Consider the following 17500-nt stretch of genomic DNA (forward strand, 5'->3'; position numbering starts at 1 on the left):
CAAGGATGTATAATGTCTCTGTGGCTGTTTAATATCATCTGGATAGATTAAAAGAATACAAGAAGGTATAAAGAAGTGAAACAAGAAAGCAAGTCATGAGAGGTACAAAATGGGTTGTTCGCTTTTAATTTGGGATTTGTGATCGTAATTAGAATTTCAGAAACTAGTAAAAAAGTTTGGAAGTCTGCATGGAGAGAGAGAATGCTCACAGTCAGCTTTAGCAAGATAAAGGCTATGGGAAGTAATGGAAACCACAATAAATGGCTGGTTGGAAAATGGGAACAGTCTTATATTTAAAATTCAAACTAATCAAGCACCCATAATCAATTACTTTCTCTGTCAGCTCATTAAAAAGACACGTTTATTTTTTCTAACGTTTAAAGTAACTTATCGAAACACCATGCTTTTAATACCCATTAACCGATTCAAGCAATAGACTTAATGTTTTATCCTTTACTGGACACCAATAAAAGAGAGACTTTGCTACTCGCAAAAACTATTTTAAATTCAGCAACTCTCAAGAAACTTTCAGTGTGAGTGTGTGTAAATATAATATGAATAGTGAATGTTGGCAAGTTCAGCATTAGCACATTTTGGGTTTCTCATCAGAATTAAAGCAAATTGTGACCCATCTTGCTAAAAGATACACAAATACAGAGAAAAGCGCCTCAGTGGCGTGGTTGGTTTGGTGTTTGCTTCTCACCTCGGTGGTCGCGGGTTCGATTCTCGGCCATTCCATTGAGGAGTGAGAGATGTGTATTTCTGGTGATAGAAGTTCACTCTCGACGTGGTTCGGAAGTCACGTCAAGCCGTTGGTCCCGTTGCTGAATAACCACTGGTTCCATGCAATGTTAAAACACCATACAAACAAACAAACAAACAAATACAGAGAAATCACAGATGTTCACAGAATACTCAAGCCAGATGCAGTAGGACGCTGAGTTTAGGTTTAGGTTCAAGGTTGAGGTTTTGCTTATACTGCTCTGAAGACGGGTTGCAACAACATTGAATGGGCCCCTATTTCGTACTTGGCAAAAGTCTGCTGCAGACTTTCATGACCTAATGAAAAGGGGATCTACTGTTGCCCTTTAGATATAGAAAAATGGAGTAAAGAAGACATTCATAAATTACTGGGAGGTCACAATATATATATATTATAAGATATATATATATATATATATATAAATATATATATAATATCTATATATATATATATATATATTATATATATATGCACTTGTGTGAGACATTTGAAAAATATTTTTGGGACTATTTATCATTTAATATTCATGATTCAGCTTCCTGACACGACAATTTATTGACTGGCTATGCTCTAGTATTTTTACCAAACCAAGTACCTTGGTTTTGTAAAATATTTATCGAGATTAAATTTTCGGCGATTATCCTAACACGCCGTTATATCTTACTATATTTTTTAGAATAAAACACAGTGTTTGCCCTCAGTTTTCATAAAAGATTAGGTAAGGAAGTTATGATTTATCTTATTTATCTGAAACATTTATCATTCATTCCGCTACATTTTTTTTTGTGCTTAACGCTTTTAAAAAAAAGTTTTTTTTTTTTTTTACATATGTTTGAATAGAATTCTAGGAGAATTTTGTAGTTTTTTTTACCATGGATAAAATGCAAATTTTAACAGCCACGATTAATAATTGTTGGAAAGTGTTGGTATCAACGTCAGTCATGTTCTTTTGTTTTGTACTTTATTCTATTAAAATTAGAGTTCATAGCATTTCAACTTATGTTTTGAGCACATAAATTTACGATGGCTATTATTAACTTGTCCGGTACATTTCGGGTGCATTAAATTTTGCATACAAGGTATACAAATTTTCTTCCACAATTTTTGACAGGGTCAAGCAAAGTAGGAATACATACGCTCATCGGGAGTAATTTTTTTTTTACTATGAATATGTATTAAAGAAACATCAAAACGTTACCCTGAGTTACAAAAAAAAAAGAAAAAGAAAAACCTCTTTAAGGCGAAATATATGAGGAAATTTGAAATAATCTATGACAGACCCTGTGCTCTGGTATCTGTAGTTAAGGCGTAATTGGCTGAACTGCATATAAATATCCATTTTCATTCCACGAGTAATTACCATTCTTTATGTGAGGGCTGGACTCCCTTTAAGAGCGTTGTATATAATATATTATCTGAATAAAGAAAAAGCATAAAACCACTAAGTGATCACTTTATAACATATCCACAGATTTTGTAAATTTATGTTGCTCTCAGAATTGACATCTTATAATTAATTGTCTCTTCCCTCATGAACTGATGGTTCTATAGGAATGTGTTTTTTTTAAACTGTGTACTAAGTGATGCACTCTGATTGTGCTCTCTTTCTCCGTCTCTCCCTACAAAATTCCATATGGTAGTATAAATGAAAATAGCGCAATAGTGCCTCTCCCCACCAATAAGCTGTCCACGTTCCATGTTTGAAATTAGGCCTAGAAGAACGAATTGTTCTCGTAAACGCTGATTAGTAATTAGTATTTGCAAAGGTGGAATTTCTACTTGTAAATGAATAGTTGAAATGTATTATAAGGCGACATTTTTTTTTTTTTTTTTAAAGGGTCAGACTGAATGTCAAACTTGCTGATTCCTATTTTACTAAGTAACACACGTTCCTGTTTTTCCTTTCGAGACCATTATCATTTGGGATGGGAATTACTCCTTCAATAATCAGGGTGGACTTAAAGCATTGCTGATTTAAATTATATGTTTTCTTATTCATTTTAGTACCGTGGGAGCAAGAGCTTTAGCACTGGAGAAAGTACCTCAAATTCATGCAATCCAACTTTATGCTTATGGCTTTACTCTCTACTTACTCATACCACTGCTCAGTTTTCTCCTGAGCATCAGCTCTTAATTCCTTGCTGAATGGCACGTTTTCTTTTTCTCTCATTCTGCTTTCTACCTTAGGACTGCATTATGACTTTAACCCTCTTCCTTTATTATATATATATATATATATATATATATATATATATATATATATATATATATATATATATATATGTACGTGACATCCTTCTACACACTATTTTCCCCCATTCATCTCGGTCCATACTTTGTATCCGAACATCTGAAGCTCACAGTCGTCTTTTGGCGCAACAGATATTAGCGTAGATGTAAACTATATATAGAAACAGAAAACAAAGAAATCTTTGCAATTCGAGACTTCTACGAAAATCTAATTGCATATTCTAATAGCACTCTTCTTGAACATTTTTTCGAGATATTATTGACCTCTGTTCTTTTAGATGTTTTTGTTATCAGTCTGTGTAAACTAGGTATAGATGAAGATATACGCTAAAAATGTAGGATTCGGTCTTGTGTCTGTAGATGCGTGTATCGTCAGCATACAGATTGGTAATGACAAGATATCAACGAAGAAAATCTAACTTCTGTGGATGCTGAGCAGACAGGAATATTTGTTGAACTTTTGTATGCTATACTGGTACAAAACGGTATTACTACATAGAGGAAAACCCCTTTGTTCCTAGGTAGGAGAGGATTGTACTTGAGTCATTGTTGTGTGAAAGAGCAGAACTTTTCTCTTGACTGTTGTGATTGGTGATGAAGTACTTTTGTCAAATGGAAAAGGAAAATGTGTTTTGGTATGACAACAATAGCAGTTTGTTGCTAAGCAATATTTTTTATGTGGTGCCCCATGTATTGTGATGTATATGTTCCCGTGCCCTTTACCTGAACCTTACTTTGGCAGTGAAGTGAACTGACTTTGTGAACCTTCCCAGCATTTGGAAAAGTTGGAATATTTGCTGCAACTCCTCTGAAGAACCTCCAGGAAATGACTAATATTATTGTGTTGTTTGTTTGTTGGTCTTCATACCGGACCTCTATCTATATAACTTAAGAGTAAATAAATAATTTGTTTATGGATAAGAAAACAGAGTAGCACATTAGTTATGGATACTGTGATTATGTAAGACTATGACTGTAAATCAATATTTTATTCAAAAAATCTAATATTATTTGCTGAAAAGCATTTAGGTATAATTAAAAGTGTACTTGTAAAATTATAGCTATTTGTTTGATCAGCAAAGGAAATCATGCTGAGTTCAGTCAGTTAAGTAATAGACTAATAGCCATGGGCAGGGCTTGATGGTTAGCAACCTCGTTCCAGAAACACTTAGAAACTTGAAGGGTAGCACTTGCTGGCACCATTTAAGGGGAAAAGGAGTATGGTGTATATATAAATATATATGATATATATATATATATATATATATATATATATATGATATGTATATTATATATATATATATATATATATATATATATATATATATATATTTATATATATATATATATATATATATATATATATATATATATTAATAATAGTTGTCAACAACACCAATTTAGAGTCTGGTTAATCAAACACATATATATAAATCATATCTGTATAAACGTGTCTTCATTCATTAAATTCAGTTGATCTCAGTCTGAATAACTTGGAAGTAATAAACCTCTGCACATGGAATCTAGTGTTTCTGTAGGATTGACACAAATGCCACCAGGAATTGCATGTTTCACCATATGGTGTGGATGTTATTTGTTGGAGCCGTTCTACCTCCCTGGCTAATGAATAAGGATTTAGCAAAACGTGTGAAGTCACTGATTCTGCTGCTACAGGAGGAGAGGACAAAACCAAAACGACTGCAGCATCGGTGGTGGGCGCAATGGCGGGATTAAAGAACAGTTTATTATCGGGCGGAGGAAGCAGTGGCGGCGGTAGCACAGGAGCGAAACCAGCTTCAACTGCAGGTGGTGGTGCAGGAGGCTTGATGGCAGCTGTGGCTGCTGCAGCTGCGGCTGCAGCATCCTCTACTGCCCCTGCAACACCATCTACAGCGGCCAATCCTTCTGCCACAAGTAAAGAAAGTAGATCAGACACAAACGCCGAGCCCACACGACCAGACCGCAAACCCAGTAGTGGACAGGTGAACAGTTCGCAGCTAGTCACCACTCATCTCAATAGCGGTAAGTGGGCGTGATGTTGGCGTGGACCCGCACGCCCACACTACCCTTAAGAGCACTGCCGTCACTTGGTAATGCTCTTTAACAACTCATTATAACTAACAGCGCAAGGGCAAGACATATCACCCATTGAACATGAGTAATCCCTTGTCTGCTCGCTAATCATGGAAGACTAGCCAGTATTGCATAGTTACATTGACACAAGTGATGCCTGAAATTTCCTTTGTTAGAAAACTGTGTTAGGGTTGTTATATACAGAACACCGTACTAACAAAGAGTGTATTTTCTATAGAGTGCTAGATTTTTCACTAAAAGCATGAGTGTTCTATGAAGATTTTATTATTGATGCACTGTTCAGAAGACCTCTAGAAAAAAAAATAGAAGATGAGCTCTATTTTGATAAGCATGACGATTACATATAATGTTGCTTCAATCCATTTTATCTCAGAATTTTATTGTACAGTTATTGAAGCATAGTTTGTTTGTATATGCTCTTTGATATTTTGTTCTTGTATGTTTTAATACTTGTAAGAAAGTTTGATGCTGTATATATATTTGATTGGAGTTTTCCTTTTTTTATTTCTTGGCTATTGTGAGCTTTATTCATGTTAAATATATATAGAGGCAGTCTCCCTGAAAAACAGTTGAGTAGTCACAGCTTCAAAAATACACTTACAAACTCAAGTTACGTTAGGGAAATATACATCTATCTTGTCAGCTCCTTTTTAAAGTAAATATAACATCATCTGGTTTCAGTCTTTCTTTTCTAGCATTTATAATTAATAGATAATAGGTACCATGAATTTCCCACGGTTTGTTGACACTTTGATGCGCAATGCTTTTTTGGCCATGGATTGAAATGACCAGTTACACCATCTTTTTGCTTGTCTTGCCATTTTAATTATACTATATCTGAGTCTGCATTTTCTCACTTTACTTGCTTTCGATTTTCTTAGTGTTTGTTGTCCTTACATTATGCTGAGAAAATGTTACATCATTTTGCATCACAATGTTCTGAATATGAAAATCTGATTTATTACTTTTATTGCTTTACTCGTGTTGCTTAATATTTGTTTTCGTGTCATGTGATTTTGCTTCAGTTCTCGACGACGCCGCCCATGAATCAGGTGCCCAGTCGTGGCCAGAGTTCATGGCGGAGGATCGATGCTCACATTATCCTTTCTTTTTTGGCTTCACAGGTTTCTCAATTTTTGTTTTCATTTGAAACACGAATTCGTAGGCTGGCCGTAGGTTCCTTTAATGATTAGTATTGGAACACAGCTAGGTATCTTCGGTATTGGTAAAAATCAGGCGTATCTAAATATAGCTACGTAGGTTTATAGATGACAGTTTTTTGTTTATTTCTCTCATTGTAATCCTTTGCAAATGATATACTTTGATAGGTAACTAAATTTGAATTTCTTCGGTATTACTGAAAATCACAAATCAAAAATAGACTAATTTTTAATAGGAACATGATTTAGGTTGTTTTCATCAGAGTGTAGTAGTAAGACATCCCAGAAATTTTTCCTCGTCAGAAACTTTTGGGGGTTGGTATCAGTATTATTTCTTCAGTCATTCATAGAATGAAGATAAACAGTTTGGTTATTTTCAGTCCAGAAAGTTGATTTTAGTAAAACATTTCTAATTAATGAGCTAGGTTATCTCCACCACAGAGGGATATTTTCTCTAGTATTAGCAGACCAGCAGTATTGCAGTCTTGATTTTGTTTGGTACGTTGTATGTGACATAGACTTTGATAGAATTTATAAGTACAGTCATCCATGATAACCAGGTCCAGGCAGACATATTTTCCCCCAATCTTGTAAAATAAGAAACCTCTTGTTTGAAAGATAAGAGAAAACTGCATATGTATAGTATTGGCTCTTTTGAATAGCTATGACATGATAAGAGATTCAATGTCAGTTGTGTTAAAGAGCTTTGTCTTGGGCATATGTTTTATTTCCTTACCTTGAGCACGCAAGAAATAAGTTTGTGGCCCATTGATCCAAATGACTTACGTGGTTCCCTGAATAGTTGACTGTAAGGTTTAAGGAGCCCCCTGTGATTTCATTCATTTCCAAGGGCTTAGGAGGTAACGAGAATAATTTAATCTTGTGCTTTTGGGATTTATACTCTGGTTAACACGATAAGGCTCATGAAAGTTTGCATCTTCAAGCTGTCGTTTCACTTTTTGGAAATCATCATTGTTTCTTATCACAATTAATTTTCATATAAAAGACTGACCAATGTAACATGACGCCAGTTACATTAGAATTTAATTAGAGCAGCATTAATATCTAAAGAAGGTTCTGTTATTCAGTGATGATATTCTGTCCTTTAAACAAGGACTGTCTGTAGAGGGTGTTGTTGTTTATTACCAAACAAAATTCTGGTGGTTCGTGTACGGTACAAATCATTGTTGTAACTGAAGCTGGTTTGCTTATCGCAAGAATTAGACCAAGTTTAGAATTCATAAATGTCCCATAATGTTAAATACTGTTTTAAATTTTGTTTTGGTCTCTTACGACAGGGGCCGAATCACAGTTCTTGCCTCCCGCATAATGTTTCTGCTTTATTCATCACACCCTTGTTATCAGCGGTACTATTTTTTATTGTGTATGAAATGGTCCAGACTTTTTTGACGGAATCTCTCAGAAGAGGGACAAATGCTAATTCCCCTCTTACTCCTTTATACCATCTCCATCCAAGAGCTCTGAAGTGGCCCTGCCCTCCTTAGTACCTCTTAGTACCACTTGAGAGGGGGATCAGACGGACAGACAGAGAGACGCGACTGTCGATCGTATCCTTTTGAGATGAAACATCAATCTCTTCCTCTTGAACTGTCGTCATTTATTGGGCATGTAAATGTCTCAAAGCAGAATCATTTTTATTCACATTACGGTCAGTTCATGAGGGATAGTGCCCACCACCACCGTGGATATACAAAGGATGGTAGAAGTGACATGGTAATAATTCTGTTCTCTTGATTTCCACTGACTGCAGTTCATTTGTCAGCATTGTGCAGCCATTAATCTCTGACCATATGGTTTATCTCTGACCATTTATCTCTCTCCATATGTTCGTGTAGTGGGCAGATGGTACAGCTTTTATGTATGCCCCAGATAGGTTTTTACTGAATATGTAAATATATTCATGGTGTGCAATCAGGATATTTATCACCATTAATATTTTTTCTCAATAACCATAAATTCATCACGTAAAACATACGAAAACATGCTAGGCTGCCCCCCGCAGAACGGTGGTCATATAAGGAAAAGAGAAACACTGTTAAGAGAAGTGAAGTATAGCAAGATAAGGTGAAAATAACGAATTAAAAGGGAGAATAACATTTTACCCTTTAATAAACATGAGTTTGTGAATACATATGTTGGAAAAATTAAGACAATGCTTAGGTCTGAATTTAGCATTACCGAATATCCCCCTCAGTCATCATTGCTTATGGTGTGCATTCAACTTGGGCCAACTCGGTAAGACTGAATAGTCAATGTTGTTCAGTGAACATTTCTCTGAAGCCTCTAGTGCGCATGCGTGTGCAAGGCAGTGGAGCTGAATCCAATTGCAAAGGAGGCTCACCTTCCTTGAGTGTAACGTTGTAGTAGTTGCAATTGAAAGTAACCTCATTTTGTTCCATAGTCGAAGCTTTGCAACTGCATTCAGTTTATCTTCACATATGCCATCGAAAAAATCTCATAAGCTTATAAAACTTTGATATTCATAACAACAGGAAGTGTCTTCCACAATTTAATGTCGGGAGGTTAAGAAACCTCTGGTATTGAGGAGGGTGACATTGAGTCATCTTAGCAGCATGCTGGTACTGACAATGTGAAATAAGTACATGACCTAAAATAGAAGCTTAAGCATCAAAGACACCATAGAAAATTCTAAAACATGGTTGTAAAGGATATGTCCAAACGAAATTTTTCACCGATGGTCATTGTAATAATTATCATTGAGATGAAAAAATTATTTGGAACCATTTTTTTATTGTTTCAAGTAATTTTATATAGTGGATAAACATCACAATATACAGTAGACTTCGAAACAGACGGAGAATATCCTAACAATGGTAGAGCACATCGGAAGCTTGTAGTATTACTGCACTGTTTCTCTTGATCTAGTAAGCATTATGATTAAATGCCTAGATTTAACACAACATTTGAGAAGTTTTCAGGTACTGTAGAAAAAATACTTTGACATTTTTTGCGCCATTAAAAACCGAGTTACAAGCACAGGAAATCATGGACCGAAAGTATTGATACAAGACTATGTAGGGGAACACCACACAATAGTTGTAGGCGTACTGAAAACGTAATTAAAACCAAACTATTGTTGCTTGCAACTAAGTTTACTAAGCTCCTTATAGCAGACCAGTTTATTGGCAGCAACAAAATTAATTTGAATAACCCATGACTCACATTCATGTCAAGATTTTTCTTGAATGTGATCTTACTAGTAGTTACGTGGGACATTACAAGTATTTAGTAATTGTTTGTGAGCATAATTCCTTTCAGGAAGCAAGATATATAAGTTATTTAAGAGCTTGAATATCAGCCTTTAAGCAGTCTTAGAAAATACTAAAGAGGTTGAGATTGACTTGTAATTATGGCTGTACTAGAAAGCAGCTATAGAACACTGGTTTTATTCAAGAAAACTTCTTGGTCACACTACACACATTTGTAGGTTGTTTAGGTTACAGCTTAGTGGCCGAAAAGTGATAAGTACCTGAGGGTGACCGTTCAGTTGGCAGTTAATAAGTCAGCCGAACACTGATGTGCTTCAAAGGTCATGTGAAGAATTCCTCTTCGTACTAGATTGGTTTACTATTTTCCCCAACTTTTGGATAGGAGTTGATTCGAGCTTTCTTGGCACATTTTCCAGTCACCAGAGGTTTATGTAAACTTCATGGTTATTTATACTTTTATAAAAGTTTGTCACCAGAGCAAATACAACAAATACAACCAAATCTGACTACTGAAAGTAGTCTTAATTGATCTTCCCAAATACCTATACAACTCTCACAGAGCAACATGCTTCCCCAGTGCCGATGAGCCCCTGTACTATTTTGGTTTGGGAGAGGGAAGGGTTATAAGAAATAGGAGCATAATGACGGTCGAGGTGGTTAATCCACTATGTTGCCAAACTACAAGACTTTGGAATTCTGAGCCTGGTCTAATTACCATGATTAGTAGTAAAGGCTTTAGTTCTGACAATGTTTGCATAAATTTGATATGATAATCGTTTAGAGAATATTTAAATTTAAGAACTCTGGCAAGGCGTGCATATTATATTGATGATTGAATACTATAGGTTGAATAAAGAACATACGAGTCTTTCCAGGTTATGTAAACACTTCCGTCTTTCTGTGTTGAATATTAGGAAGTTCATCAGCATACTTATGTTCCCCTTTGGTCGCGGGTTTTGTCTCTTGAGTTATCTTTGGTATATGATGTAAAATATCCTGCTGGTCGTCTAGTATTGAGTAATTCAACAAAAGGGTTTATCCAGAATAACTATCATTTAATCAATTGTCCTCTGATGTATCATTTATTAGGCTTTTTAATATCCTCACGTGCAGTATTTTCATAATATCTCCTGTTTAGGTCCTCTAATATTATTGCTCCTGGCTCCAAGATAGAATTATATTTTCTCAGTGTCAACAGAAATGATGAGTAAGTGTATGTTAACAAGTGTATATTAATTTTAGAAACCCATTCGTCCTCTTAATGGAGCCTTCCCTTAGTGGCAAGGCAGGTGATTTAATTTTGTCTTGATTGTTTCAAGTAAAATCTCTTTAATTATATTGTATTCCTATTGAAGTGTTTCTACTCAGCTTATGTTTTCGGTGAGACTGCATACTTCAGGAAATGTAATATGTAAAAGAGAAACGAACTTATGATTACATTTGATTATAGGGTTTTGTATGCAAAATTATAGATTTTACTGCATGGTAAGTGGTTGGAAGGTATACTAATTCACAATAATCATATTTTCATAAGTATTTTGCTGGGATACTCGATGGAAACATGACCCATTTGTTGTATCACGATACTGAACTATAGCCATATGATTTGCCTGCTCCATATACTTGATTTAGTATGCTTGTAAATAAGATCAAAGCATTGTCATTATATTTCTAAATATTCCTAGAAACTTTCCTCTGTATAAAAAAAGAACCATTGAAATGTGTAGCAGAAAACAGCAAAGTAGATTTTTTTCACGTAAGAGGAGGTGCGCATGACAAATTGATAGGTAATAGCTGTCAAGTGCAAATATAAATTAGGGGAAATGTATTGACAGCAGGTTAAAATTACAGATATGACTGGCATGATGCCAATGCGGTGATCGCTGGTCATGCCATGTTTTTTTATGTAATCTCTACGCCCTATATATTGAAACTTGTGGTTAGAAAACATGAGTTACAGGGAAGTAATAGAGAAATCGGATAAAATATGAGAGTAACCATTAGGAGGAGTGTACCATCATCATGTCTTAGGAACAAGGAATTACCGTGACATTCTGTATTGCAAGAAACATTTGAATAGAAGATACCATTACTATTCTATTCAGCACGAGGTTTTCAATATCTTACGGGATTTATTTACTGTATTTTGTGGAACACATGAATGTTTATTTAGGATGCTTGGTGCTAGGTTACCTATAAAATTATTTCATTGTACGGGGTAGTAGACAAAAGATTATGTGAAATGTTAAGAAAGTAATATGGGAATTTACATTAATATGGTTTTAACTTGACAAAGCGATGATGTATTCTTGCTATTTTTGTGCAGGATTTTTCGTATAAAAACATGTTTTGTACTTATATGCAGTTGTAAATATGTACACATACAATTTACAGACACTCATGTAAAGATATGCTACATATATTTAGATATTAAGTCGTGTTCTCTAACAGGAAAAGCAAGATATCAGCCAATACCATATTTTGACTGTTGAGTCATGGACGAACCGCATTTGTAGAAAACATGACTTTGCACTTCCCCGATATTAAGGCCTCTCCTTTCCATTCCATTACCTTTTCCATATCATCTAACCAGCAATTTCCAAATCTTCCCCATCTCCTTCTTCCTAACACTTCTTAATTATATTTTTTTCTAAATCAACATACCGTCCTCATCACTGTACCATTTCAAAAGACACCTGCCCATCGTTTTATCAACACTATTTTTTTTTTTACCATTTTCTACATATGTAAGTATATTTATTTCTATGTTCCTGATCATCCCAGTCATTCTCGCAAACAATACTTCTTATGAACAACTTCCAGAATTCTTCTTTTATACGAACTCTCAGCAGCTTATCTTCTGTGCCATACATCCACAGCGCCCCTACATTGATTCTGTCATGAGAATTTTCCAGAGCTGTGTATTACGTTCACAGATTTTCCCCTGTGCTTTCAGATATTTGACGTCATGTTACATCATAACACGCACTTTCTCCACATACTCTCTTCTTCGTCAAAACCCACATGGCTCTTCTCTTGTCAAGCCTTCTGGCATATGTATTACTTTCTTAATCGAAATGTAGTTCTTATAGTGTCCTCAATCACCTTTACCTTTATACAGGTCAACAATGATATTCCCGTAAGCTATTATTTCGTAACCTTTACCTTACCGGACGCACCCTGGTCAGCCACTAAGTCACTTTCATTCAATTCTTCAATCTGTTAATAGTACTCCTTACAAATAAACCAGTTACTTCTTCAGGCATTTTCACACTTACACTAACCTCTTTCTTCTGTCCTCTACCTCCAACAAATGCTGCTGCATTTGACCCTGGAATGCATTCATCTCAGACGGTATACTATCAGTATTCAAATCTTTTCTTTTGAGAACCATTAGCTCATGAACATGTTTCTGCATCTACTTCCCCATAGAAAATCTTATTTTTCCAAAAGTTCTTGTCTATTCTCTTTAGTTTCATATACTATATATATATTACCTATATATATATATCTATATATATATCCATATACATACATACATACATACAATCTATATGTATGTGTGTATGTAAATACAATATATATATATGAATAAAATGGAAAAACTTGCGAAACTAAAAGCTGCTGAAGGAGGAGGTAATGACTTCATACAAACATTGTCCCACAATTGTTTATCAGATGGAAGCTGCAAAAGTGAAATTACTCCTTGAAAATTTCGACGACAATAGACTTCGTAGAATAGGAGGGGTACATTAAAAAATCTGACCAAACAGTTGTATGGCAGAGGGGGTCTGGTCATCAAAAGTCTACTGGGTGCATAATTTTCAGACACCAAATGAAAATGATGCTGCCAACAGTCAGAACCAACCTTGAAGACACACAACATCAGTAAGGAAATGAGGCAAATAGGATAAATCCGAATTGTAGAAATGCCATGTACCTAGTAATTTACAGTAAGAGGCTATAGAAAAAGAATAGCACCCTTGAGCCAACAACGAGTAATTAGAGAAACTGCAGTACAAAGACTTGCCGACCAAAAAAAGGAATGGCTTAAAAATTATAGATAAAAATATACAAGGAAATATACTAAACCATTGAATGACTTAGAGCTGAATGCCGGAAACAACAAGGTAACAAATGAACCTTATGCCTAAACTGAGATATTCTGTAGCACAAAGAAAGTATGCAACAACTAGGCTACCACAACTGGAAGGGTGTAATCATCGCCTACTGAAAGAGGAAACCAGAGAAGCTGACCAGGCGTTAAGTACAGTTAAGACACAGTATCAATGGAAACCAAATAGGAAACATGGAGGAAATAAGCACCTTAGCACAAACTAGATAAAGAAGAATATGCATCAAGCAAACAGGAAGGTGGTAAATGCATTACATAAGAATTAGAGAGATATCTGTTGTGAAATGAAGAAATCATTAATGGGAAAAGGAAAATTGTGCAAAACAAATGAGCCCTAGAAAAGAAGTGCAGATGACAGAAGAACACCGGCATTTAACAGAGAGTTCAAGCAAAAAAGGAAATTAAGTTCAGTCCAAAAGTCTGAAGGTAGACCAGAAGCATCAACGCAGAGCAAGCCCTCCAACACAAACCAGAAGAGACCATCTTTAGAACTAACAAAAAGAGAGGCAGAGCAAAATACAATTCCAGAGGCAAATTGACCACAGGATCTAAAGAATGGAGAAATTGGCAGTTTAACCAGAAAGAAAAATTGCCCAGCAATTACAGATTCTTGCAGAACAAAAGAATATAAAGCATTTGTTGAAAATATGCAAAACTTCAGTTGTACACAAGGACTGAGAAAAAGACTGCATTTAGTAATTTCCGACCTATCACTCGGTTGCCATTCATTTGGAAATTACTAACTGGAATCGTGAATGAAGAGTTGTAGAACTAGGGATGAAACAAACACGAAGCAGGGACCAATAATAAAATGGTATTGACAAATTGTAAATAAAGGGAGACAAACCTTAAGTTTGACATGGATTAACTGTAGGCCGGCCTTTGGTATGATACCTCACTTCTGGTTGATTAATTGGTTGAAGATGTACAGAGCTACAGACAACTCCGTAACCCTACTCTCCACTCTGATGTAGTAATGGAAGGTAACCCTAATAGCGTCAGGAGCTGCACTGGCAGAGGTAAATGTCATCAGAGGAATCTTCCAAGGAGAATCGTTATCACCACTGCTGTCCACAGTCTCCATGATACTAATGACCATGGCCATTGTGAAAAATAAGATTGGCTACCAGCTTAAAAGAAAAAGTCACAGTCTTCAGTTTCATCTTGTCCATGGATGGTATCAGGATTCATGGTGAAAATGCTGAGAACTTGGATTCCCTTGCACAAACTGTCTGGGTCATAACTGAAGATATGAAAAACTAGTTCAGCGTTGACAGGTGTCCTGTTTTAAATATTGTAAAAGGAAAGACCAACCAGAGTAAACTCCAATTTCCAGGTCAGAGAATCAACAAGGAAATAAGACAGACTGGTTGCAAATGCATGAGAATCCTTTGGGCTGACAATATCAAACAGCAGAAAATAAAGGTAAACATCAGAAGGGGATACCTTTTTTGGATTAGGGTTATTCTAAAGTTTAAGCCCAATGTTGGAAACACGATGAAAGCTAATAGTAAGATGTAATGGAAGAATAGTAGTCTTAACAGCTAAGGAAATAATACATGGCCTGAGCCAGTAGCAAGACACACTATGGGAATAGCAGACTGGACAAACCAAGACAAAACAAGGACAGAGAAACAAGGAACCTGATTGTCAACAGTAAGGCAACACACCCAAAAGCGAGTGTGGCATGGCTATACTTATCAAGGAGAAAAGAGAGAAGAAGAGAGCTGCTGTACCAACATCGAGAGAAGTTGCGTGGTTGATAACAGCTTGGAATGAAAAATTAATCTTAGTTGATGAAGAGCCTGACATATAAAATGATCACAAGCCAAAGGAGTACAAATTTATGGTCAGTACCTGAGGCAGACTTGGGATGTAAAAACAAAATTAAAGGCACCTACACTTCTAGCATTTTCAAAAGCTTACCCTTGGCAGGATTTTTTCTCCTTAAAGGTGTACTTTTATTATATGCTCTGCAGGGGCACGGAGCCGCTGTGGTGACACAGGTGGCGCCTTAAAGCTCACAAACTATCGTCAGAATGTGCGTGCAAATTCGAGGTTCTGTATACCAAATTCTCGTAGTCGTAGTTGAAGGTCAGTGTCCGCTGAAAAATAGGACCTTAAGCAATACTATAACTCACTTGTCGAGTGACGAAAACAAATTTTGGATCCAGATTTTAAATGAAATGGAATGACACGTTTTGATTTCTTTTAAGAAATCTCGTCAGAATAATTTATACATGCAGCTTATTCAGTCACGAAACAATTCAAAGATAAGTTATTAAATGATATTTTTCATCACCCAATAAATTTTCTTCTTATTGCGTATACGCTCAGGTTTTAGTCTTTAAGGTTAATGAATTTATACAATAATGTACCTACAATATTCACCGTATCGAAAAGAAAATATTATATACATTGATAAACAAACAGTATCAGCTTTTATCTCCTGCATCCCATGGTGACGAGTATCAATAATATCAAGTGGAGAAGTCTCCTCCTCCTCCTCCTCCTCCTCCTCCTCCTCCTCCGCCTCCTCCTCCTCCTCCTCCTCCTCCTCCTCCTCCTCCTCCTCCTCCTCCTCCTCCTCCCCTCCTCCTCCCCTCCCCTCCTCCTCCTCCTCCTCAGATGGTGCAAAGCAGCCACCATCTGGCTCGTTCTTCCTTTCATCTATTTTAGTCTCGCTGTGGCCATAAATATGCCGTCATAATTTCCTATAGACCGAGATGCTCGAGTTTGCTTTTAAAGTAATACCTCGGTCCTTTCCTATAAATGGAGTTGATGTTTAATGAATATGACATTGAGAGGTTTGCTTCGAATGGAGCATTTGCCTGTGATGGGGCTCAGAGCTAAGGAAGTGTTATCGAAATAGACGACGTCCGCGTAGATTTGAAATGCCTGGTGGTGTTCGTTCGCGTGATTACGATTGGGTCTGCATTAGAGAGGGAGTTGGATAGCGCATTTAGCCTCGATCTCCGTTCAATTATAGGCCTTATTTGTCAAAATGCTGGTGGGGAAGTGTGGGTTGGCGCTGGCAGTGTAGTTATGGCTTGGCGAAGTGCGTGTGCGGCCGCCACCCGCCCAGGTGAGGAAGCAAGCCAAATGTAAACTTAGTGCGAAACGTCGCTTTCAATGGGTGCTATCATTTCCTTAAACTCTGAACAGACGTGGAGTCGCTGTAAATGGAGTCAATCGTATTGTCTTCTTCCTCTTCTTCCATGTGACCTGTCTCTCTCACTCTTGCAATGCTCTGTTGTCGGTGGACTAGTCCTTGTTGCGACCCATACCGGTTGGAATGTGTGAATTTTAGTTCCGTTGAAGTGCGTTCATGTAAATTAGATGCCAAATGTGATGACAAAGAATGTTCTGAAGCTTCGTGTCTCTAATGCGACTGTGTTGCAAACCGTTAGATTAAATGCTTTATGCAATGCTTAGATAATTGCCTGATGTAATCGTTGCTTATACTTTTAAGTGCTTTCGTACTCCATGTTAACTACTGTGTAATTATTAGAAAGGATTACTCTGAAAATAGTCTCTTTCTCTTCAGGTACATGAACTTGCCCCTTTACACACACACGCACACATCATATATACGCATACATGATATCATATATAGATATCTATATATATATTATATATATATACACGTATATATATACATGTATATATATGTATGTATATATATAATACATACATACATACAGACTCACTTTCGGCAATCTTTCCACGTTTTATTTTATGAAAAGTGAATACATTTTAGATTCTCTTGCAATGTATCATTGGCAGAACAGTTCACAATAGCAATATAGTTTCAGTATTGCAAGGTATTTTCAATTCGAGTTCTGCT

General features: G+C 36.2%; 1 protein-coding gene across 29 annotated transcripts in view; it reads left to right on the forward strand.

Annotated features, from left to right (window-relative positions):
• The window catches only part of LOC135197228 (calcium/calmodulin-dependent protein kinase type II alpha chain-like), a 751907-nt gene that overhangs the window by 707899 nt on the left and 26508 nt on the right, over positions 1 to 17500 (forward strand). For 13 of the 29 annotated variants that reach the window (XR_010310583.1, XM_064224289.1, XM_064224294.1 and 10 more), the window contains one exon: positions 4688 to 5035. The exons of the other annotated variants lie outside the window; for them this stretch is intronic. Coding sequence is in view for 12 of the 13 variants with exons in the window: in XM_064224289.1 (XP_064080359.1) it covers positions 4688 to 5035 (348 nt within the window). In the remaining variant the exon portion in view is untranslated. The remainder of the gene's footprint in view (positions 1 to 4687; positions 5036 to 17500) is intronic. 29 annotated transcript variants of the gene reach the window in all.

The sequence above is a fragment of the Macrobrachium nipponense genome, chromosome 18 (assembly GCF_015104395.2).
Source record: "Macrobrachium nipponense isolate FS-2020 chromosome 18, ASM1510439v2, whole genome shotgun sequence".
In the NCBI taxonomy this organism is placed as follows: Eukaryota; Metazoa; Arthropoda; class Malacostraca; order Decapoda; family Palaemonidae; genus Macrobrachium; species Macrobrachium nipponense.